This window comes from Abramis brama (genome assembly GCF_963993115.1).
Source record: "Abramis brama genome assembly, chromosome: 9".
Taxonomy (NCBI): domain Eukaryota; kingdom Metazoa; phylum Chordata; class Actinopteri; order Cypriniformes; family Leuciscidae; genus Abramis; species Abramis brama.
The window spans coordinates 29,919,239-29,938,270 of NC_139971.1; the positions used below are offsets into that span (position 1 = coordinate 29,919,239).

The 19,032-nt window shown below is 37.3% G+C and overlaps 1 protein-coding gene across 2 annotated transcripts in view; it reads left to right on the forward strand.

The window, feature by feature from the left end:
- LOC311089399 (protein arginine N-methyltransferase 8-B) overlaps positions 1-18,172 on the forward strand; it is a 38,551-nt gene extending 20,379 nt beyond the window's left edge. For both annotated transcript variants that reach the window (XM_084124068.1, XM_084124067.1), the window contains exons 4-10: positions 4,299-4,362; positions 5,956-6,098; positions 6,209-6,296; positions 8,929-9,044; positions 11,664-11,814; positions 13,903-14,024; positions 16,339-18,172. In XM_084124068.1, coding sequence (XP_083980194.1) covers positions 4,299-4,362; positions 5,956-6,098; positions 6,209-6,296; positions 8,929-9,044; positions 11,664-11,814; positions 13,903-14,024; positions 16,339-16,422 — 768 coding nt within the window. In that variant the 3' untranslated portion in view covers positions 16,423-18,172. The remainder of the gene's footprint in view (positions 1-4,298; positions 4,363-5,955; positions 6,099-6,208; positions 6,297-8,928; positions 9,045-11,663; positions 11,815-13,902; positions 14,025-16,338) is intronic.
- The last annotated feature ends 860 nt before the right edge of the window (positions 18,173-19,032 follow it).

A 19,032-nucleotide genomic window follows, 5' to 3' on the forward strand; every position in this document is an offset into this window, starting at 1 on the left:
GTATTAAACCAGGAAGTCCATTAATGCTTAACAAGATACTTCATAATATATATATATAATATAATATATATTATAATATATATATATATATATATATATATATATATATATATATATATATATATATATATATATATATAATATTTGAACTTGTCATGTTTGCAAAGTTTTGCCCTTCATCTCTGTTTACTGCAGCTCAGGCCCAGGCACTTTCCTCTCATCTTGATCATGCACATCAAAAACTTTTCTTCTGAAAGTGGAAATGTGCTGACTGTGTTATGGGCTTCTCTGATTACTTTTAAACTCAATGCTGACCCACTGCAGTACGTGAAACTTTTACAGAAACCAATGGGGCTGCCATGTAGGAGAAAGAGAGGCTTCTGAGAGTTTGTCAGTTGAAGCGATGCTGACTGACTCCTTGTGCAACACTCGAGTTGACGGCGATGGCTTTGGACACAAACAATCGCTGAGAAAACCCAAGGGATGTCATGAGGCAGAAGGATCTGTGCTGTCAGGAATCAACCTCTCACTTATACTGCTGGCAGCTTCCTACTTACTCACTCCACCTCTTCCCTTCAGCCTCGGGCCACTGACAGCCTTGTTACTATGTGTGCTTGAGAACAAAATATTTTTATTTCAAATAAATTCTGTTTGTTTTACTTTCTATTTTAAAAAATCCTATAAAGAAACTTATATTGCAGTTTCCACAAACATTAATATTAGTAAGAAATGTTTCCTTAACACCAAAAACATATTAGAATGATTTCTGAAGGATCATGTGACATTTTAAAATATATTTAAATAGAAAACAATTTATTGTGATTATATTTCACAATATTACTGTTGTTACTGTATTTATTATCAAATAAATGCAGCCTTGGCGAGCATAAGAGGGTTCTTTCAAAAACATTGAAGAATCTCACCAGCCACAAACTTTTGAATGGTAGTGTAACAAAACATAATATATAACAATTAACTATCCTCCACAGACAAACACACATTTTTGCAAACTTCTAAATCTGTCTAGCTCTGTGTTATTTTAGCACCACTAGACTAACCAAACAGAACTTCAAAAATAGTGACGTTGGTCAGAAAAGCAGAACGTCCCAACACAAACTCATGCCATTGGTTGAGCCAGTGTTGCTGTGTCGGGTAAGTTTTGTACGTTTCTGTAATAAAAATGGACGTTGCTGCAATGAGGTAAGCCACTGTGGCTCTTTATCATACATATTAAATGACGAAACGCAGAAAACGCTTTCATGTTATCTTGCATTCGGATGCCTGATGTTTGTGAATGCGTTCTAGTTCTAGTTAAGTATATTTTAAGTTTTTTTGTTTCACATTGAAGGATTTATAGTTTCCATCGTAGTATATGCGCATGTCCATCCATTCATCCATCTTCTTCCGCTTATCCGGGGCCGGGTCGCGGGGGCAGCAGTCTAAGCAGAGATCCCCAGACTTCCCTCTCCCCAGACACTTCCTCCAGCTCTTCTGGGGGGACACCGAGGCGTTCCCAGGCCAGCCGGGAGACATAGTCTCTCCAGCGTGTCCTAGGTCTTCCCCGGGGTCTCCTCCCAGTGGGACGCGCCCGGAACACCTTCCCGGGAAGGCGTCCAGGAGGCATCTGGAACAGATGCCCGAGCCACCTCAGCTGACCCCTCTCGATGTGGAGGAGCAGCGGCTCTACTCTGAGCTCCTCCCGAGTGACCGAGCTTCTCACCCTATCTCTAAGGGATCGCCCAGCCACCCTGCGGAGAAAGCTCATTTCGGCCACCTGTATCCGGGATCTTGTCCTTTCGGTCATGACCCAAAGCTCATGACCATAGGTGAGAGTAGGAACGTAGATTGACCGGTAAATCGAGAGCTTCGCCTTGCGGCTCAGCTCTTTCTTCACCACGACAGACCGGTACATCGACCGCATTACTGCAGAAGCTGCACCGATCCGTCTGTCAATCTCCCGTTCCATCCTTTCCTCACTCGGCGCACCGCCTCAACCACCAGGCGCCGGCGTTCAGCTGGAGTAGCCTTCTGCCATGTGGGTGTTGTTGCTCCCAGCCCTAGGGCCCCTCTGCCTTGTTGGACTTGGCCCACTATATCCCGGTGTCTAAGGGCGGATTTTGCCTGTGCCACTGCCACACCTGGCTTCCACCTCCTCCCTGTGGCTAAGGCGGGAGCAGCCCCTCTGACAAAGGGATCCCGGGATTCTGTGAGGGTCATATCAAGCCTTGCTTTAGAGCATTTGTACTCCTCCACCAGGCTTGAGATTGGCAGAGAGAGGGCTCCATTGCCGTACAGTCCTATGCTGCTGAAGGCATCTGGGTAGTCCAAGCCACTTTCTCACCTGCACGTTTACCAATTGCTCCAACCGAATGGCGTGGGATAGGGTGACCTCATAGATGGAAATTGGCCACATGAGGCGGGGCAGCAGTCCAAACTGAAGGCACCAGAGCTTCAGCTTCCCTGGGAGGGCAGTGCTGTTAATCTGCTTCAGGCCACTGATGGTATCCTGTTTTAATTGTTCCACCTGTTTGGCATCTTTGAGATCTATATTGTACCACCGACCAAGGCTTTTTATGGGCTTCTCCAGGATAGTTGGTATCGGCTCGTCATTGATGTGGAATCTCTCATTTACGATCTGGCCCTTGACAATGGAGATACTGCGGGATTTGCTGGGTTTAATCTCCATTCGTGCCCATCTGATGTTTTCCTGGAGTTTGTAAAGCAGGCGTTTGGTGCATGCATTAGTCGTTGTTATGTTCGTCATGTCATCCATATATGCCCTGATTGGAGGAAGCCGCAGCCCACTCTTCAGACGTTCCCCTCCAACCACCCATCGAGATGCCCTAATTATCAACTCCATTGCCATTGTGAAGGCCAGTGGGGAGATGGTGCAGCCCACCATTATGCCTATCTCCAAGTGCTGCCAGGCAGTTGTACTAGCCTGAGTTGTAACGCAGACCTGGAGGTCCTGGAAATAGGCTTTGACCAGCCTTGTGATGCCCTCTGGGAATTTGAAAGCTGCCCACAGCACCTCATGAGGCACTGACCCGAATGCATTGGCAAGGTCTAAGAAAACCACATGCAAGTCTTTCTTTTCCTTCTTAGCCGTTTGTACCTGGTGCCAGATGACATTTGCGTGTTCCAAGCATCCTGAGAAACCACTTATCCCTGCTTTCTGCACTGAGGTGTCTACATAATTGTTCTTTTGCAGGAATGCTGAGAGTCTTTGGGCCACAACACTGAAGAACATTTTTCCTTCCACATTCAGTAAGCTGATCTGCCGGAATTGATGGATGGTTGAGGAGTTCTTCTCTTTGGGAATTAGTATCCCTCCTGCCCTTCGCCATGCCTTAGGTATGATACCTTTTTCCCATGTCACCTTCATTAACTTCCAGAGGACCTTCAAGACACCTGGTGTGTTCTTATATAGCCTATATGGAACACCGTTGGGCCCAGGGGCTGATGCTGTTCTTGCCCGTTTTACTGTGTTCTCAACTTCTCTCTATATTGGGGGTCTGGTGTCCAACTGGTGCTCAGGTGGTTGGATTGGTGGCATGTCATCGGGGGTGGTGACTGGCACATGCCTCTGATTGTCGGAGTAGGTCTTTCTCAGGTGCTCTTCCAGTTCTCTCATAGGTACTTTGAGAGTCCCAGTTTTCTTCTTGACAAAGAGGTCTTTGGCGAACTTGTAGGGATCTCTATAGAAGGCAGTCCTTGTTCGCTCTTTCTTCTTACGTTGCTTTCTCAAGCGTTCTGCTGTTTGCAGCGTTGCAAGGCGCTGCTTGCTGTCACTCTGTAACACCTCAATTCCTTCCCTTTCCACTTCTGTGGCCTTCTTCCACTGTCTTCTCAGGCATCTTCTCTCTTTCACAAGACGCTCAATCTCTTGCTTCCTCCTGGACTTAAGTTGGACTGAAGGTTCCTTCTGAGTACTGTGGCCCATGCGTTTCACTCCGAATCTCTCTGTGCCGTAGCTGTATATGATCTCTCCTATCTTCTCCAATTCTCGCATTTTTAATACAAATTAAAAGTCTATGAAATGAGCTAAACTGAACATAATGGTGACTGCTAGGAACCAATTATTTTAACATTAACCAAATCACAGTGTTTCTATAAGCTATGTCTTGTCTGAAAGAGGATATATAGATAGGGAAGGTAAAACACTGTCCACCACTTAAACCAGCACCTATAACCAACCATTCATTTATGTGCTTGAAGCACAAGACTATGGTGAATAACAACTGTAAGTTACATTTTTATATTGTTCTGTTTTTTGTTTTTTGTTTTCTGTTTCTCAGATTGAATGCTCGAGTATATCAGAATACTCTGAGAAAATCATCAAGGCCAATCATCTGGACAGTGGTAAGCAGATTCAATGTGTGTCGATGTTGTAGAAGTGTGTGTTTGCTGTGTAGTTGGCTGGCTTGTGTGGGTGTGTGAGAAAAGCAGGATGACAAATAGGATGAGACACTGATAGGATAAAGAGTGGTCGTCGAGCGTTCTTCTATTCAGCCTCCTAAATATACATAATTTAAAACCTCTGCAGTAATCTGAATATTAAGAGAGAATTGAAATTGCAAATATTCTGCTCTATAAATGATAAAATGACTATAAAGGACACAGTCTTTCCAAAAACAACTGTTAATCAGTATTATTATTTTTTTTAAATATATTAAATATATTGTGATGTAATGTCTTTAATGTCACTTGAATCTTACTGACATCCAAATAAGATAAAGTTTAAGTGTTGGTTTACTAGCAAGACAAAATATAGAAATGTAGTATGCATGATGAAACTTTTAAATTGAATATTACATTCAGGGTTTGAAATTAACTTTTTCACTCACCAGCCAATTTGGCTACAAATTTTTTAAGTTACCGGCAATTCAGAACTTCTACTAGCCAAAAGAAAAAGGAAAAAATGAAATGAAATGAATTTACTAAGTCACAGCTTATAGCTTATATATATAGCTTATATATATATATATATAATATATATATATATATGAATTTCATACATTCATTTAAATCCTGTCATCCATTTCCTCCCTTCCTCTTTCATCCTCATCCTTTTCACCAAAAATGTGTTTTAGGTGGACAGATCAATACAGTACAAAGAACATTCTCAACCAAATGCTTTTTAATCTTCGCTATTGCTTCAATGTCGTAGTATGGAACAAGCGCACCGTTATTTGTTGCGTAGTGACATGCATGTTCAAGGAAGCCAGATATAGCAGATTCTGCACAATACACTCTATTTAATATATCATGATGACTCACAAGTTGAGTATTTGCGCTAAATCTGCGCAGATTTAGTTTACACAAACTTCCCCAGCAAAGTGAGTAAACATAATAAGTAACACGCCAAATTGGCTAGTGATTTGACAGCGTTACCCGCCACAGTTGATTTTTAATTTCAGTTAATTTCAAACCCTGGCTACATTTATTTGTCAAAAATATTACAAATAGAATCCTATCCAATAATAAAAAAGAAATTGGCTAAAACTTTAATACTGTTCAGTATCTGATTGGAAATGATGGAAAAAAAATTGCTCAGTACCGTAATTAGTAATCATGAAACGTCAACATCTTTTAAAATGCATCACATATTACCAAAGCTAAAAATGGTCCAATTAAATATTTCCCTTTCTTTTTGTTTTCAGTTAGCCATCGGTTAGCAAGCAAACAGCACATTGCTAACAGGTTATTATGGCTCTTTCAATTAGCTAGAACAATATCACTATAACATGCTCAGTTTTCATTCAGGCATTAGACCACTGCAGTATCTCTTCATGGAAGTGCAATAAAAGTTGATGTTTTATATTCTCAGCTGGAGTCTCTCTCTCTCTCACTCACACACACATATGTTTTGACCCACATCTTTTAACTGACCTTAAAAATTTAAAGAGTAGAAAGGATCTGTCAAGCATGGCCTTATTTGTCTGTGTGTTCCAGTTATAACCATCTTTAAAGGGAAAGTGGAAGAGACCGAGCTGCCGGTAGATCAGGTGGACATTATCATCTCAGAGTGGATGGGCTACTGCCTTTTTTATGAGTCAATGTTGAACACGGTCATCTACGCCAGAGATAAGTGGCTGGTCAGTGTTTGTGTGTGTGTGTAATACAGGAAGCATGGTTTTGTGTGAGAGTATGTGTACAGCCAATGTCTCTAGAGACTGAACATAGACTCTGTGTTCTTCATCTTTAGAAACCTGGAGGTCTGATGTTCCCAGACAGGGCTGCTCTTTATGTGGTGGCCATTGAAGACAGGCAGTACAAGGATTTCAAGATTCACTGTGAGTCCCAATACACACATACATACACTAGGCTTGCTTTGGTAGTCTGTGTTACTGGTGTTACACTGTGTTCGACAGTATACCGATTACATTGCTTGCACGCCGCAGCACCACCCCATTGTCGTTTTTCTTTTTTTAATAGAAATAAAAACCATTTTGTTCAGTTGGGACAGCATATGCTACAATTATAAACTGAAAGCGTTTGCTCAGTTCAGCTGGAGTCAGTACTCACTTATCACTTGAGATGACTGACAGGACGATGGTGGAGGATTTGGTGCACAACAGATCCTGAGTGTCATTGACAAAGATCTTACCAGCAGATTTTTTTTCACTTCATAAACAAGTTAAAAACAAATGGGGGGGAAATTTGCCAATACATTAAGACAAAATATACCCAAGATAAAAGTTACAATCTATGAAAGCAGCAATCTTATGCCGTGTTATTTCTCAAGTAAATTTATCTTCTTGTTACAGTATATTGATTCTGATTTTCCTTCCAAAAAAAAAAAAAGACTCATTAAAAACTTATTAAAAAAAAGCTTATAATACATTTACTATAACAAACTAAATGTTTGATTTATACACTACCGTTCAGGCGTTTGGGGTTAGTACGATTTTTTTTTTTTTTATGTTTTTGAAAGAAGTCTAGGTAGCACTTGTTAGATTAAAAATGTAGGGAAACCAGTAATTTTGTGGGAAAAAAAAATAAAAAAAATAAAAAAAAAAAAATATATATATATATATATATATATATATATTACGGTGACGCATTGCTGCCACATACATATTATTTTTTCCCCTCAATTATGTCGTAATAACGAGATCTTATGTCGTTTTAACAACATCTTTTCTCGTAATAACGAGATCTTATTTCTCATGTCTGTGAGGCGCGCTCCAATTCACAGATCATGAAAGCGTGCCCTGTTCGTTTTCTTTTATTTTACAAAAGCACAACGTTTTCTTGTTGTTGTGAGTTTACACAAATAAAAGTAGTTGCGACTGATGTATTATTATATTCTGTATGACCAGAAATGATGGAGTATTTTAAGTTGTTTCCACTGTTGATAGGAAAATGCGAGTGATGGCACCGGCGCATCCATGTCATGCAGTGCGCGCTCCACACTCCGCACAAACACTCGGATATGCGCTTAATAATAGCGAACATTTAGGTTACGTTAGAGCGAGCGGCCATGCCAGACTGATAAGTCCTCTTCATGTTTAACAAATCAAATTCTATTGCATTTTCTTGCGCCAGTTTGAAAAGGGCGGCTGAAACACTTAGCCTATACAGATAAACGCCCAACGCTGGTGTTTTTCTTTAAACAAATTCGTTTAGACTTTAAAATAAATATTGTTTATGGGCTAATTAATGCCACAATAATTTGTTTATTTTATTGGCTACTTGTATTTTTCATTTTTGTTTTGCATTGAATACCATTTAAAGGATTTGCTGCACCGCAATCCCATCCTCCCATAGAAAGACACGTTAAGAGCCACCTTTATTTTCTTTATAATAAAGGGTTTCTATGGAAGGAAACCGCTTAACGTATAATTAAATGCATTGCGTTCATATTCTGGGCTCATCTGCTTTTCTGTGTGTACAGCAATTGATCTTTATCACTGAAGCTTTTTCTTTATTATAAGGGTTTATTATTCCATTCCAAAGGACTGTTTATAAGGTGACAATCCGTTATACATCTTGAAGATTTTTGTATTGTATTGTATCTTCTGTTATAAAGACGAAGATTGACATTTCGTTAATTAAACAAAATAAGAACACAATGTTGTAAAAAATAAACAACTTAGGCTATGTTCTGTTAGATGTGTTTTGACAACTTTTTGTTTAATTATATCTCTAGGTAATTAAGATATAGCCTATTAACAAAATAAATCTTATTATATAGCCTAATATATCATATAAAAAAAAAAAACTTATAGGCCTATATAAAATATATTTTAAAAAAAGGGCCTCATTGATTAATTTTGCATGATTGGGGGCTGCTATGTTTGCTTAAGCTTTTTGAACGTAAAAGTGTGATAAAGGCGCGATAGGCTGTCAATTTTATGTGGATAAAGGCATATTTTGTACATGACTACACATGTCCTTATAAGGGCAAAAAAATATGTTGTTTTAACGACATAGCATCTCATTATTACGAGAAAAAGATGTCGTTTTAACGACATATGGATCTTGTTATTACGAGAAAAAGATGTCGTTAAAACGACATAAGATCTCGTTATTACGACATAATTGAGGGGAAAAAATAATATGTATGTGGCAGCAATGCGTCACCGTAATAAATATATATATATATATATATATATATATATATATATATATATATATATATATATATATATATATATATATTATAAAGTTACATAGCGTAGCTTTAATCATAAGATCAGACTTGTTCAGGAAGATTTTCTTCAAACTGTTAAAGTGAGCAAGAGAAAACCATAGGATAGTTTATGCTAATATCTTCTACAGTACATATTTCTTGCACTATAAATTGGAAATACATTTTGAGACATGAAATAGAGTGCTGATCTTTACATTCGTGTAGAGTATTTTTCTGGGCCTTAGTCATGCTCTGTTTATTAAAAATCAAATGTGTCTACGTTTGAGCAGGGTGGGAGAACGTTTATGGTTTTGACATGACCTGCATCAGGAACGTAGCAATGAAAGAACCACTGGTGGACATCGTGGACTCAAAGCAAATGGTATCCAGCGCCTGCCTGATCAAGGTCAGCCATTAAAACACTTCTTATATGTGTATGTGTGTGTTTCTCACATGTGCGTGTGTGGTAGACGAGAAGATAAAGATCCACAGAGAATACACCAGCATTAGTGTGTAACCGATCATTAGCTGCATCACAGTGTGACAGTTACATAATGATCCGTTGAAATGCAATTTCATTTCATTATAAACCACTGGAGAAGGTGCTGATGAGATGATTATTGGTTGAATCGGATTCATCAAGCCTGGAAAGTTTATGGCTCCACAGATGGACTGTGAAATGCATCTGCAATCCTCTCTAATATAGAATAAATATATTTGAAACAAAAGGCTTTTCAGCTTTTCCCAGATATGAATTTAGCAGTTCTGTCACAACTAATCCAATTTAAAACTTTGATGCAAATCAAAGCTGGAAAACAATTTGATATGTAAAGGACTAAATAAAGGGATTTAAGAATTTTATGTATACCATTGTCAGTCATTGTCTGTACATTAATTTCACTTCATATAAGATAACATTAAACCCATATCTACAATCAAATAATGCTATATTTTTCTCAGAACTAACTAGTCACTAGTCACCTTTAGCTAAGGATACACTGATATAAAAAATCTGATTGATTATTTTCATGTTATATATACATACACGCACATATACATAAAACATCACTCAATGTATGGAATGAAAACAAATTGATAATATTTTATGAATATTGATTTATTAATATTATTATATTCTGACTGAAAATATGTTGCCTAAGAAGTGTGCTTTTGGTGTCTTTCCAAAAGTAATTTTTTTTTAAAATATAAATAATGCATTTTTAGGGGCCACTTAATTGTCCTAATACCATTTGGAGCCATTGTATGCCACTTTATTTTTCTACTGATTGACGCATGTCCTGAACTGACCTTTCCTCTTATGATATGAGGAAATTAAATGACCCTGGACCACAAAACCAGTCACAAGTAGCACGGGTATATTTGTGGCAATAGCCAACAATACATTGTATGGGTCAAAATTATCGATTTTTCTTTTATACCAAAAATCATTAGGATATTAAGTAAAGATCATGTTCCATGAAGATAATTTGTAAAGTTCCTACCGTAAATATATAAAACATATATTTTTGTGAGTGAATGCAGCACAATCGTAAACATAAATGGACAACTTTAAAGACGATTTTCTCAATGTTTCGATTTTTTTTGCACCCTCATTCCAGATTTTCGAATAGTTGTATCTCGGCCAAAGATTGTCCTACCCTAACAAACCATACATTAATGGAAAGCTTATTTATTCCACTTTCAGATCAAATTTCAAAAAATGTACCCATGTGACTGGTTTTGGGGTCCAGGGTCACATTTTATCCTTTACTCACATCCATCTTTCTTTAAAGTTTAGATAAGTAACTTACTTTAAAGATCAGATCAGTCCAATGAAGCAAAGCGGGGGGATAATGGATGAAGGCACTTAAATGAAGTGCTAAATGGAAGTGTGAAGCACGCACTCACACGGACCTCCTCTATCGCCTTGTTTGATACAATGATTAATGCTCCATTTCAAACTTTGTGCTTCATAACTGAATCTAAAGTAGATCGGACACATTTACAAATGGGAAGCCTGATGTCTAATGGAGGTGAGAGTGAGAGGAAAACACAAAGAGAGAGAGAAAATAACAGTTTCCCGTTGTTTTTCAGGCAAATATATCAGTGGTGAGACAGAGAGACAGGGGCTCAGTTTACTGTCGGGAAATGATGGAGTCTGAAATAGTGGTCTGAACGTACTGATCCAAGAGCAGTAATAACATCCTAACGTAATTACTGTAATGCTACCAGCTACGGTATGACATTTCAGAAGAATTAGATAGAATAAATGGATAGAGAGAGAATAAGAGATCAAGCTGGATGATTTTTCTCTCCCATAGGAAAGAGAAATGAATGGAAGCTTGTTTTTGCCATGGAATAAAACAATACATTTAAAATAATCATTATCTCACAATTATGATTATTTATTTTTTTTTAATTCCGAGTTTATATTTTGCAGTTAGGACTCACAATTGTGAGTTTGTATCTTACAATACTGATTAAAAAAATCTGAATTGCAGGATAAATGTAGCAATTATTAGATAAAAAGTCTTTTTATATCTCACAAATTACTTTTTTTCTCAGAATTATGATATAAACTTTGAGTTGCGAGAAACTATGTCCGAATTGTGAGCTGACTTTTTTTTGCCCTCAGAATTGCAATTTATATCTCAGAACTAAGACTTTATGACTCGCAATTGCGAGTTTATATCTCATAACTCAGAGGAAACGACTTGTATGAATTGTGCGAAAAAAACGTCAGAATTGTGAGATAGCAAAGAGATTCAGGAGATACCAAAGTCTGCAGTCAGATGTAAAACATCTAAATACTTAAATTATCATTCTCATTCTACCAAGACCAAATATTCTGTTATGCTATCCATATAAATCTTATAGGTCTTTTTATTTTTTTTTGCTTAAATTTTCTTGATACATAGTTGATACTTCAAAGAAACACAGCTGAGAACATTATTAGCCACTGGCACATGGCCAGCCTTCATTTGACCATGAAATAGCAACTTAGGCTTTGCTTGTCTTTTCTCAGGAAGTGGACATCTACACGGTGAAGCCAGAGGAACTGTCCTTCACCTCCTCCTTCTGTCTGCAGATCCAGAGGAACGATTACGTCCATGCTTTGGTCACCTACTTTAATATCGAATTCACCAAGTGTCATAAAAAGACTGGCTTCTCCACAGGTGTCGTGTTTAAAAACGTCTATTTTATGTACCTGTGGCCACAGTGATGTATGTGAATGTGTCGTTTGAGTTTGTGATCGATGTCTGCACTCTAGTGGCTCAGTTGTGAAACAGCAATGCCAAAGACATTGCATTAAATCAAAACAGGCACCAAGGATGAAGTAAACCTGAAACATAGTTACATACACACATAAATTTACACTCTATAATAAATAAAATAGCCTATATTTTGTCATTGTAATAAATATTGTTCATAATTGCTTATTATCATCACAATTTAGCATTATAAAGTTTGTTAACGATATTAAAGTTATTATAAACTTTTAGCAGTACAATTTCTATGACAATTTCATATAGGCTATAACCAGAGTCTGTAAGTCCTACTACTTGAGGTGAAGCCTTTGCTGAGTTTGCACATTAATATTAATTTTCTTGACGTTCACCCAGTAGGCTCAACCTTTTTGGGCTGAAAATAATACTTTGGTAACCAGCTAGTAAGTAACAAAATCCCACTATAATAATTATGTATTTATTATTTAATTATAGTATAATGTAGGTAAGGTTGAGTAGGCTAAACAATTATGAATAGGCTACATTTTAAGCTATTTGACTTTACATACGTTTACTAAGCCATATCCTCATGACTCAATTAATAATTACACACCTTGATTTCATTCATATAGACAGAGTAGGCTACTAATTTTACATCTTGACGGAATGCAGAAATGCAAGTGCCTATTTTTTACAGTCTATGCGTTGCGTGTTGAAGAAAAAACTGTTAATGACGCAAGATGCTGAAGAACTATGGAAGGCCAAAATGTGTTAACGTGTTAATTACGTATTAACTCGTAAATGACGTGTTAACGCGTAAATTGCGTGTTAAGACGTAATTACGTGTTTACGCGACAGTTTCACACGTTTTGGCCCTATTGGCCTTCCATAAAAAACAAACGCGATCTAGCGCTATTCATGAAACGCGTGTTACGCTGTTTGCGTATAGGGTTATATTAGGGAGTTTATATGTATTATTATGCACCTTACTTTGAAGTAAAGTCAGACACAATGATGGTGCTCTTGCGGTTGTTTGGTTTAATACAGTCAACAATAGCAAACCTACACCAGTTGGAATGTAATGGCGAGTAGCGCCCTCTGTTGGTCTGCTATCTTTCTTTCCACAATTCATCATACTGTAAATCAATGACATGTGAAATATTTGTGTATAGGCAATATAATGTCCTCTGCGTTATTAATTCTGTCCCCAAAGTCTTTTTTTAGCACCTGGACACAAATTAGATCTGTGCTCCTGGTTTACACTGAGGATTTGTGTGGGGGTTTTGTTGTTGCATTTCTTTTTTTTCCCCTGTTGTGTACCTTAGCAGTGTGATGCATTGTATAGTCAAGAGAGTACCTGACTCCTGGATGTCGAGTTGCAGTGTTGTAAGGTGTTGTGGGATTTTGATCTGAGGGCTCTGTTAAGTTCTATTGACCTTTCAGGCTCTGCGTATTGCTCAGTCAGCATATAGACGTTTCCTCTTGGGTGGAACGGCAGCACAAGTGATCTTTCAGCTGGCAAGAAAACTAATACATAGACTCCTTTAGGGTCCTTTCTTCCTCTCTCAAATGCACACACACAAACATTTGCATCTTATTTTGCAGCAATCTTGAAATAAGTACCGGCTTACACAGATTTATGTCTGGGAAAGCATAACCTGAATATGTGAAGTGAATTTGTCAGGGTTAGTACAAGATTCACTTGTATTGTTATAGTTTCACATCTATTGCAAAATAAAGACAGACAGGATGATCAGGACCCTGATATTTTGAAATATTAATCAACTATTGCATGGCTGCCTTGCAAATAAATATATTAACATGAAATATAGATTTATTGATTGAAGTTTGAATTATATATGATAAAAAAGACAGCACGAAATGGTCAGTAGCGGCCATTATATAGTTGACCTACAAAATGCAGCAACCAATCAGAATTACTAAGTGTTTCAGAGAGTCCAGTAAGGCCGGTACAATGTGTGATATAGCCTATTATTTATTTAATGTTATTTATGTTTTCTGTTTACTCCACTGTAGCACCAGATGCCCCGTACACACACTGGAAGCAGACAGTGTTTTATCTGGAGGAGTATTTGACTGTGAAAAGAGGAGAGGAGATAGTCGGCACCGTCAGCATGAAGCCAAATGAGAAGAACGTGGTATGTGCCCTCATTACTACTATGCTTTCTTTCTTTCTTTCTTTCTTTGATTAATATAAGTACTGCTCAAAAACATGTTTTCCAGACTCTTTAAATACACTGCTGTTCAAAAGTTTGAGGTCGGTATGATTTGATTAATGTTTTGAAAATACGTCTTCTATTCTCACTAAAGCTGCATTTATTTGATCTAAAAATACAGGAATACTGCGAAATATTATTATCATTTAAAAAAACTTTTCCGTGGAAGCTTGTTTCCACCACTGATTTTTTTTTTTTACTTTTTTCCCCTCACAATTGCATGATATAAACTTGCAATTGCGAAGCCAGAATTACGAGATATAAACTCATATTGTATTCTCATATTGTAATCTCATATTTCGTAATTGCAATTGTAAGAAAAAAATCAGTCAGAATTGCGGTAATATTATGGAAGCTTCTTTTCCCCACGGAATAAAACAATTTAAAAGATAATTTCAACTTTTTATCTCACATTTCTGACTTTTTGTCTCGCAACTGTGTTGCAAAAGTCAGAATTGCAAGTTGTAATGTTAGAATTGCGAGATATAAACTCGCAATTGCGAGAAACAAAGTCAGAATTGTGAGATAAAAAGTTGCAATTACTTCTTTTTTTTTTCTGTGGCGGAAACAAGCTTCCATAGGATATAAACTCACAATTGTGAGAAAAAAAATATCTGAAAAGTCAGACTTAATAACTCACTATTGCGAGTTTATATCTCGCAATTCTGACATTATAACTGTCTTTTGCAATTCATTGGCGTGTTGGTCTGAAAACGAGGTGTATTGTTGGCGCGTTGCTATTTTGAGGCAACAGAAATAGACTGCGCCATTGACCAACAAAAACCTGGTCTAAAGTCAATGGCGCAGTATTTTGTTTGTTATTTAAAGGGCGCATTAGTAATATGCGCCTATAGGCGGGTCCACAATGCGCGTCCACTCTGTTTATTACACACCAGAGCATGTGAGCGGAGTGGAGCGGTGAGAATCTCCGCTCATCGCTCACGGAACTGTTCACCCCTCCGCTCCCCCGCTCAAAGCTACATCAGGCCGCTCCGCTCATTATCGCTCAGCGCTCAATTCGCGCTCTACTCAAATCGCCCCCCGCTCGCTCCAAAAAAGGAAAAAAATCTACATGTAGGCTATATCACTTTTAGCTTAGACCACAGCCTTACCTCCTAAAGAACTAATGAGCAACAACATTTTTCAAATTGAAATGTTTTATTTCAAATTACAGGCTTATGTAAGAAGGAATATAGCCTACACAAAAAGTCCTGTAAAATTAAACGAATAAATGGGCCTAATAATATAAATAAAAATTATATAAACAAAAATATGCATACATTTTTTTAAAGTAAATTAACTATAAGGCCAGAATTTTGATAAGTGAACTTTTGCGCAACACGCACGATTAAAATTTAAATTGGCTTCCATACACACAAACTGCTGTAAAATTAAACAAATAAATGGTCCTAATAATATAAATATTATTACGGATGACACAAATTCGTCTAAATAAAACGAACCATTAGGTCTACTTGAATGAAAAAACGAATTTGTTTGAATATTACGCTATGTTTAATTTACACTTTGTTACAAGTTACCGTATTCAATTTGCTAACCTTTTGTTTTCTTCCCAGCGTGTTCGCGTAGCTCACGTTCATGTTTTCGAGAGATGTGTCTTTTGAGATTCCAAAATGAATCTTTGCTGACTGAAACAATGTCTCCACATTCGTTTTCTTGTACCACATTATCATTGTTAGTTAGTTTTATTATATTAATAGTAGCCTACACCTGTGTGACTTCTCATTTTCCTTTTTGAAGTAGCCTACTTTTTGAACTCCATTATTGAGCCGAGTTTTGACTGAAAATAGTCTACTGTTGATGACTATGCAAGACAGATGGATCCTGGTTTAGGTTTGACTGAGCATGCTTCAGACTCGTGGTGTGAGCTGAGCGAAATTGGAGCGAAATTGGAGCGGGAAATAAGGCGACGCTCCGTCCTTTTAAAAATGCTGCTCTGCGCTTTGTCCAAGATCCGTCGTTTTTCCCGTCGTTAAACTAGCAAAAGTGGATTCAGACACGACCTAAGTGCACTTCTGCCCTGCGCTTTAGACCATGCACTTAGATCATTAAAATAGGGCCCTTAAAGTCATTACTGTCACTTTTGATTAATTGAAGTTAGAATGCAATAAATCTAACTTTTGAATGGTAATATATTATTCAGTTAAACTTTCTTTACTCAAATTGTTATGATTCTACAATTTAACGTTTCTGCTTCTTCCTGTTTTCTATCCAGCGTGATCTGGACTTTACCTTTGAGCTGGATTTTAAAGGTCAGCTATGTGAGGCCGCCATCGCTCACGACTATAAGATGCGCTAAGTATCCAGCAGAGGCGAGAGACGGTTCTTGACAGCATTCAGAGAAGCAGATGCAGGAGCCGCTCCAGATCATAGCTACAGCGACACAGAGAGGAAAGACCAGGACAGAAGTTATTCCTGGGAGCCTTGCCAATGTTTTTTGGAGCGGGGTGGCACTTCTAGCAATAGCGTCCTTGCCTTTGCCAACTATAGCCTGCACTAGTACGCCATCTCTCCGACTGTTCAGGGGCCAACTATGACTGCACCCCACTGCAAACAAAAGAATGTCATGGGCTTATGAATGTTAAGTGTTAGTTTATGGTTACTTTGCTTTTTATATTAGGAGTGTGAGTTCATTTTGAAGGTGTGCGTCTGAGTCCCAGACATTGCGAAGTTTAACATATTGTATTAAGAGAATGACTCCACTTACATACCTGTAGTAATAATTCATTTGAACTAAATTTAACAACTTTATTGCTGTAGGATAAGTCGTTTTGTAGATTTAGGATCAGGTTTTGACAAAATCCAGGTCATTCTCAGGAAACGAGGCCATTTGTGTTTGAAAATTTCAGGTTTTTAGTTAAATATCATTGGCCAATACCACATTATTTTTTTTAAAGTCAGCATTTCTTTTTTGCTTTGTGCTTAGAAGTTTTTTTTTCTTTTCTGTAAAGCTAAAGCATTAATCACTATGTTATTTTTCTATATTTTCTATATTATATTATGATGCATGGACATACAAATTGGAATAAAATTGCATGGCAATTTGCATGTTGCAAAGAAAATTATACATTTAATACTGAATGTTTTATTTTAAAATTCCTGTGCATTACACACCAAAGTATATATTTTTTTATAACATAAAATCATTAAGTTCTGTATCCTAACAATTATATTTAGTGCATCATGTGGACACCATTTCCTGAGAATGACCCATCCATAATAAAAATAAGATTTGAGGCATCAATGACAGTTTTAAACCTACAAATGTTTTCGCCTATAAGAATAACAAAAGCTAATAATGGAAATTACAAGCCGAACGAGAGTTTGCAATACAGTGATGTGATGAACTTGTGAATTTGTTTTTCTAGTAGCTTTATGAGATTGCAATATGTAGTGTTAGTGTTAATTATGATTCTAGGTGTGTGATAATTACATTTCCACTTGCATCTGCTAACAGAGCACAGAGCTGAAAATAGAGAAAGAGAAACTACATAATTTATACATATCAAACCATATGCCATGTGGAATGTTGGCTCTGTCTGCGGTGAGATCTTGATGAGCTGGACTCAGATGGCATGCTGCTCTTCACCTGTGCTCTTATTAGAGTCTTTGCCAAGGCGATGACTGGGATCCGTCCCGTCACGGTACATCTGTGACCCTCCGTGTCACAGCTGATTATACTGTTCAAGTCCTCACCAAAGACATTCGGTTCACTAGCAAAGCACATTGTCCTTTATTAATATTTATTGTTCATTATTAGGTCTGATAGAGTGTTTGTTACTGAAATTTGAGGTTTACATGTTAACAATGTTTTAAAATTATAATTCTGCCATGATTTCAGCATCTGTCAAGATAATAGTAAATAACATAGCTTAAAACTAATAATATTAAAGCCAAGTAAAATGTTTAGGTGTAATAGCATGCCATATTTGAAAGTGTCCTTGACTGTTTGTAAAGGTTGACATAATGCTGTAATGAAAGATAAATATGTATCTATTGATGTAAGATGTTGGATGGTAAAGCAAAAAATAAAAGCCATTTGTCCATTAACTTGCAGTGTAATACTTGATTGTGCTTTAAATGTAGTACGACTTGTAGTCCACAAGGGGGCGTGAAAAGATTATGAAAAACAGACACACTGGTTATGGCATTTTGGACAGTATACTGCTTAACTATAAAATTACAAAACATCAGCTTAGCTGATGATGTCATGTAGGTGTGTATGATGATTGTTTGCTGTAGCCAGCTCCTATATTTAACAAAGTGATATTGTTTTGTTTTCAGCTGTAATTATCAGTACAATGATGAGCAGCCATGCTATCGCCTATTCACCCCAGAGGGAATGATAACATAGGAGAGCAGCCATGAGAGAATTGGCATCCAGTTAGTAGGCTATGCCAGGAGTAAAAAAAAGAATTCATGAAAATTGTACAGAGAGGTCACTACCATGACAAGTTTATAAATCGTCATGTTAACTCTTGCTTGCTAATATTTCAACCAGTTTAATCGGTTTTCTAACTGTTCCTTCATTAACGAGCATGATGTAAGGAATATCGAATCGAATAGAATAGAATAGAAGTTATTAGCTAGTTTGCTGTTTCATTTTCAGGGGACCAAATGCTCAAAATACTGAAGCAATAGGATAGTGTAGTATTTTAGAAGCATCTACTGAATGTTAAAACTGAGAGGTCCCTGTACAATAACATGGTCACAGAGGCCATGTTCATTAAACAAAGTTTGGGAGGAGCATGCTCAAATAATCAATCCAATTAACTTGTCATCAACAATCATCATGTCTATCCCATCAGCATGAGAGGAAGCATATATATATTCAGTCAGTCGACTCACCTATACATTCCTTGACAGTTTTCAGCATCCCTCCACCACCCCGACACCTCACTCTTGGCTT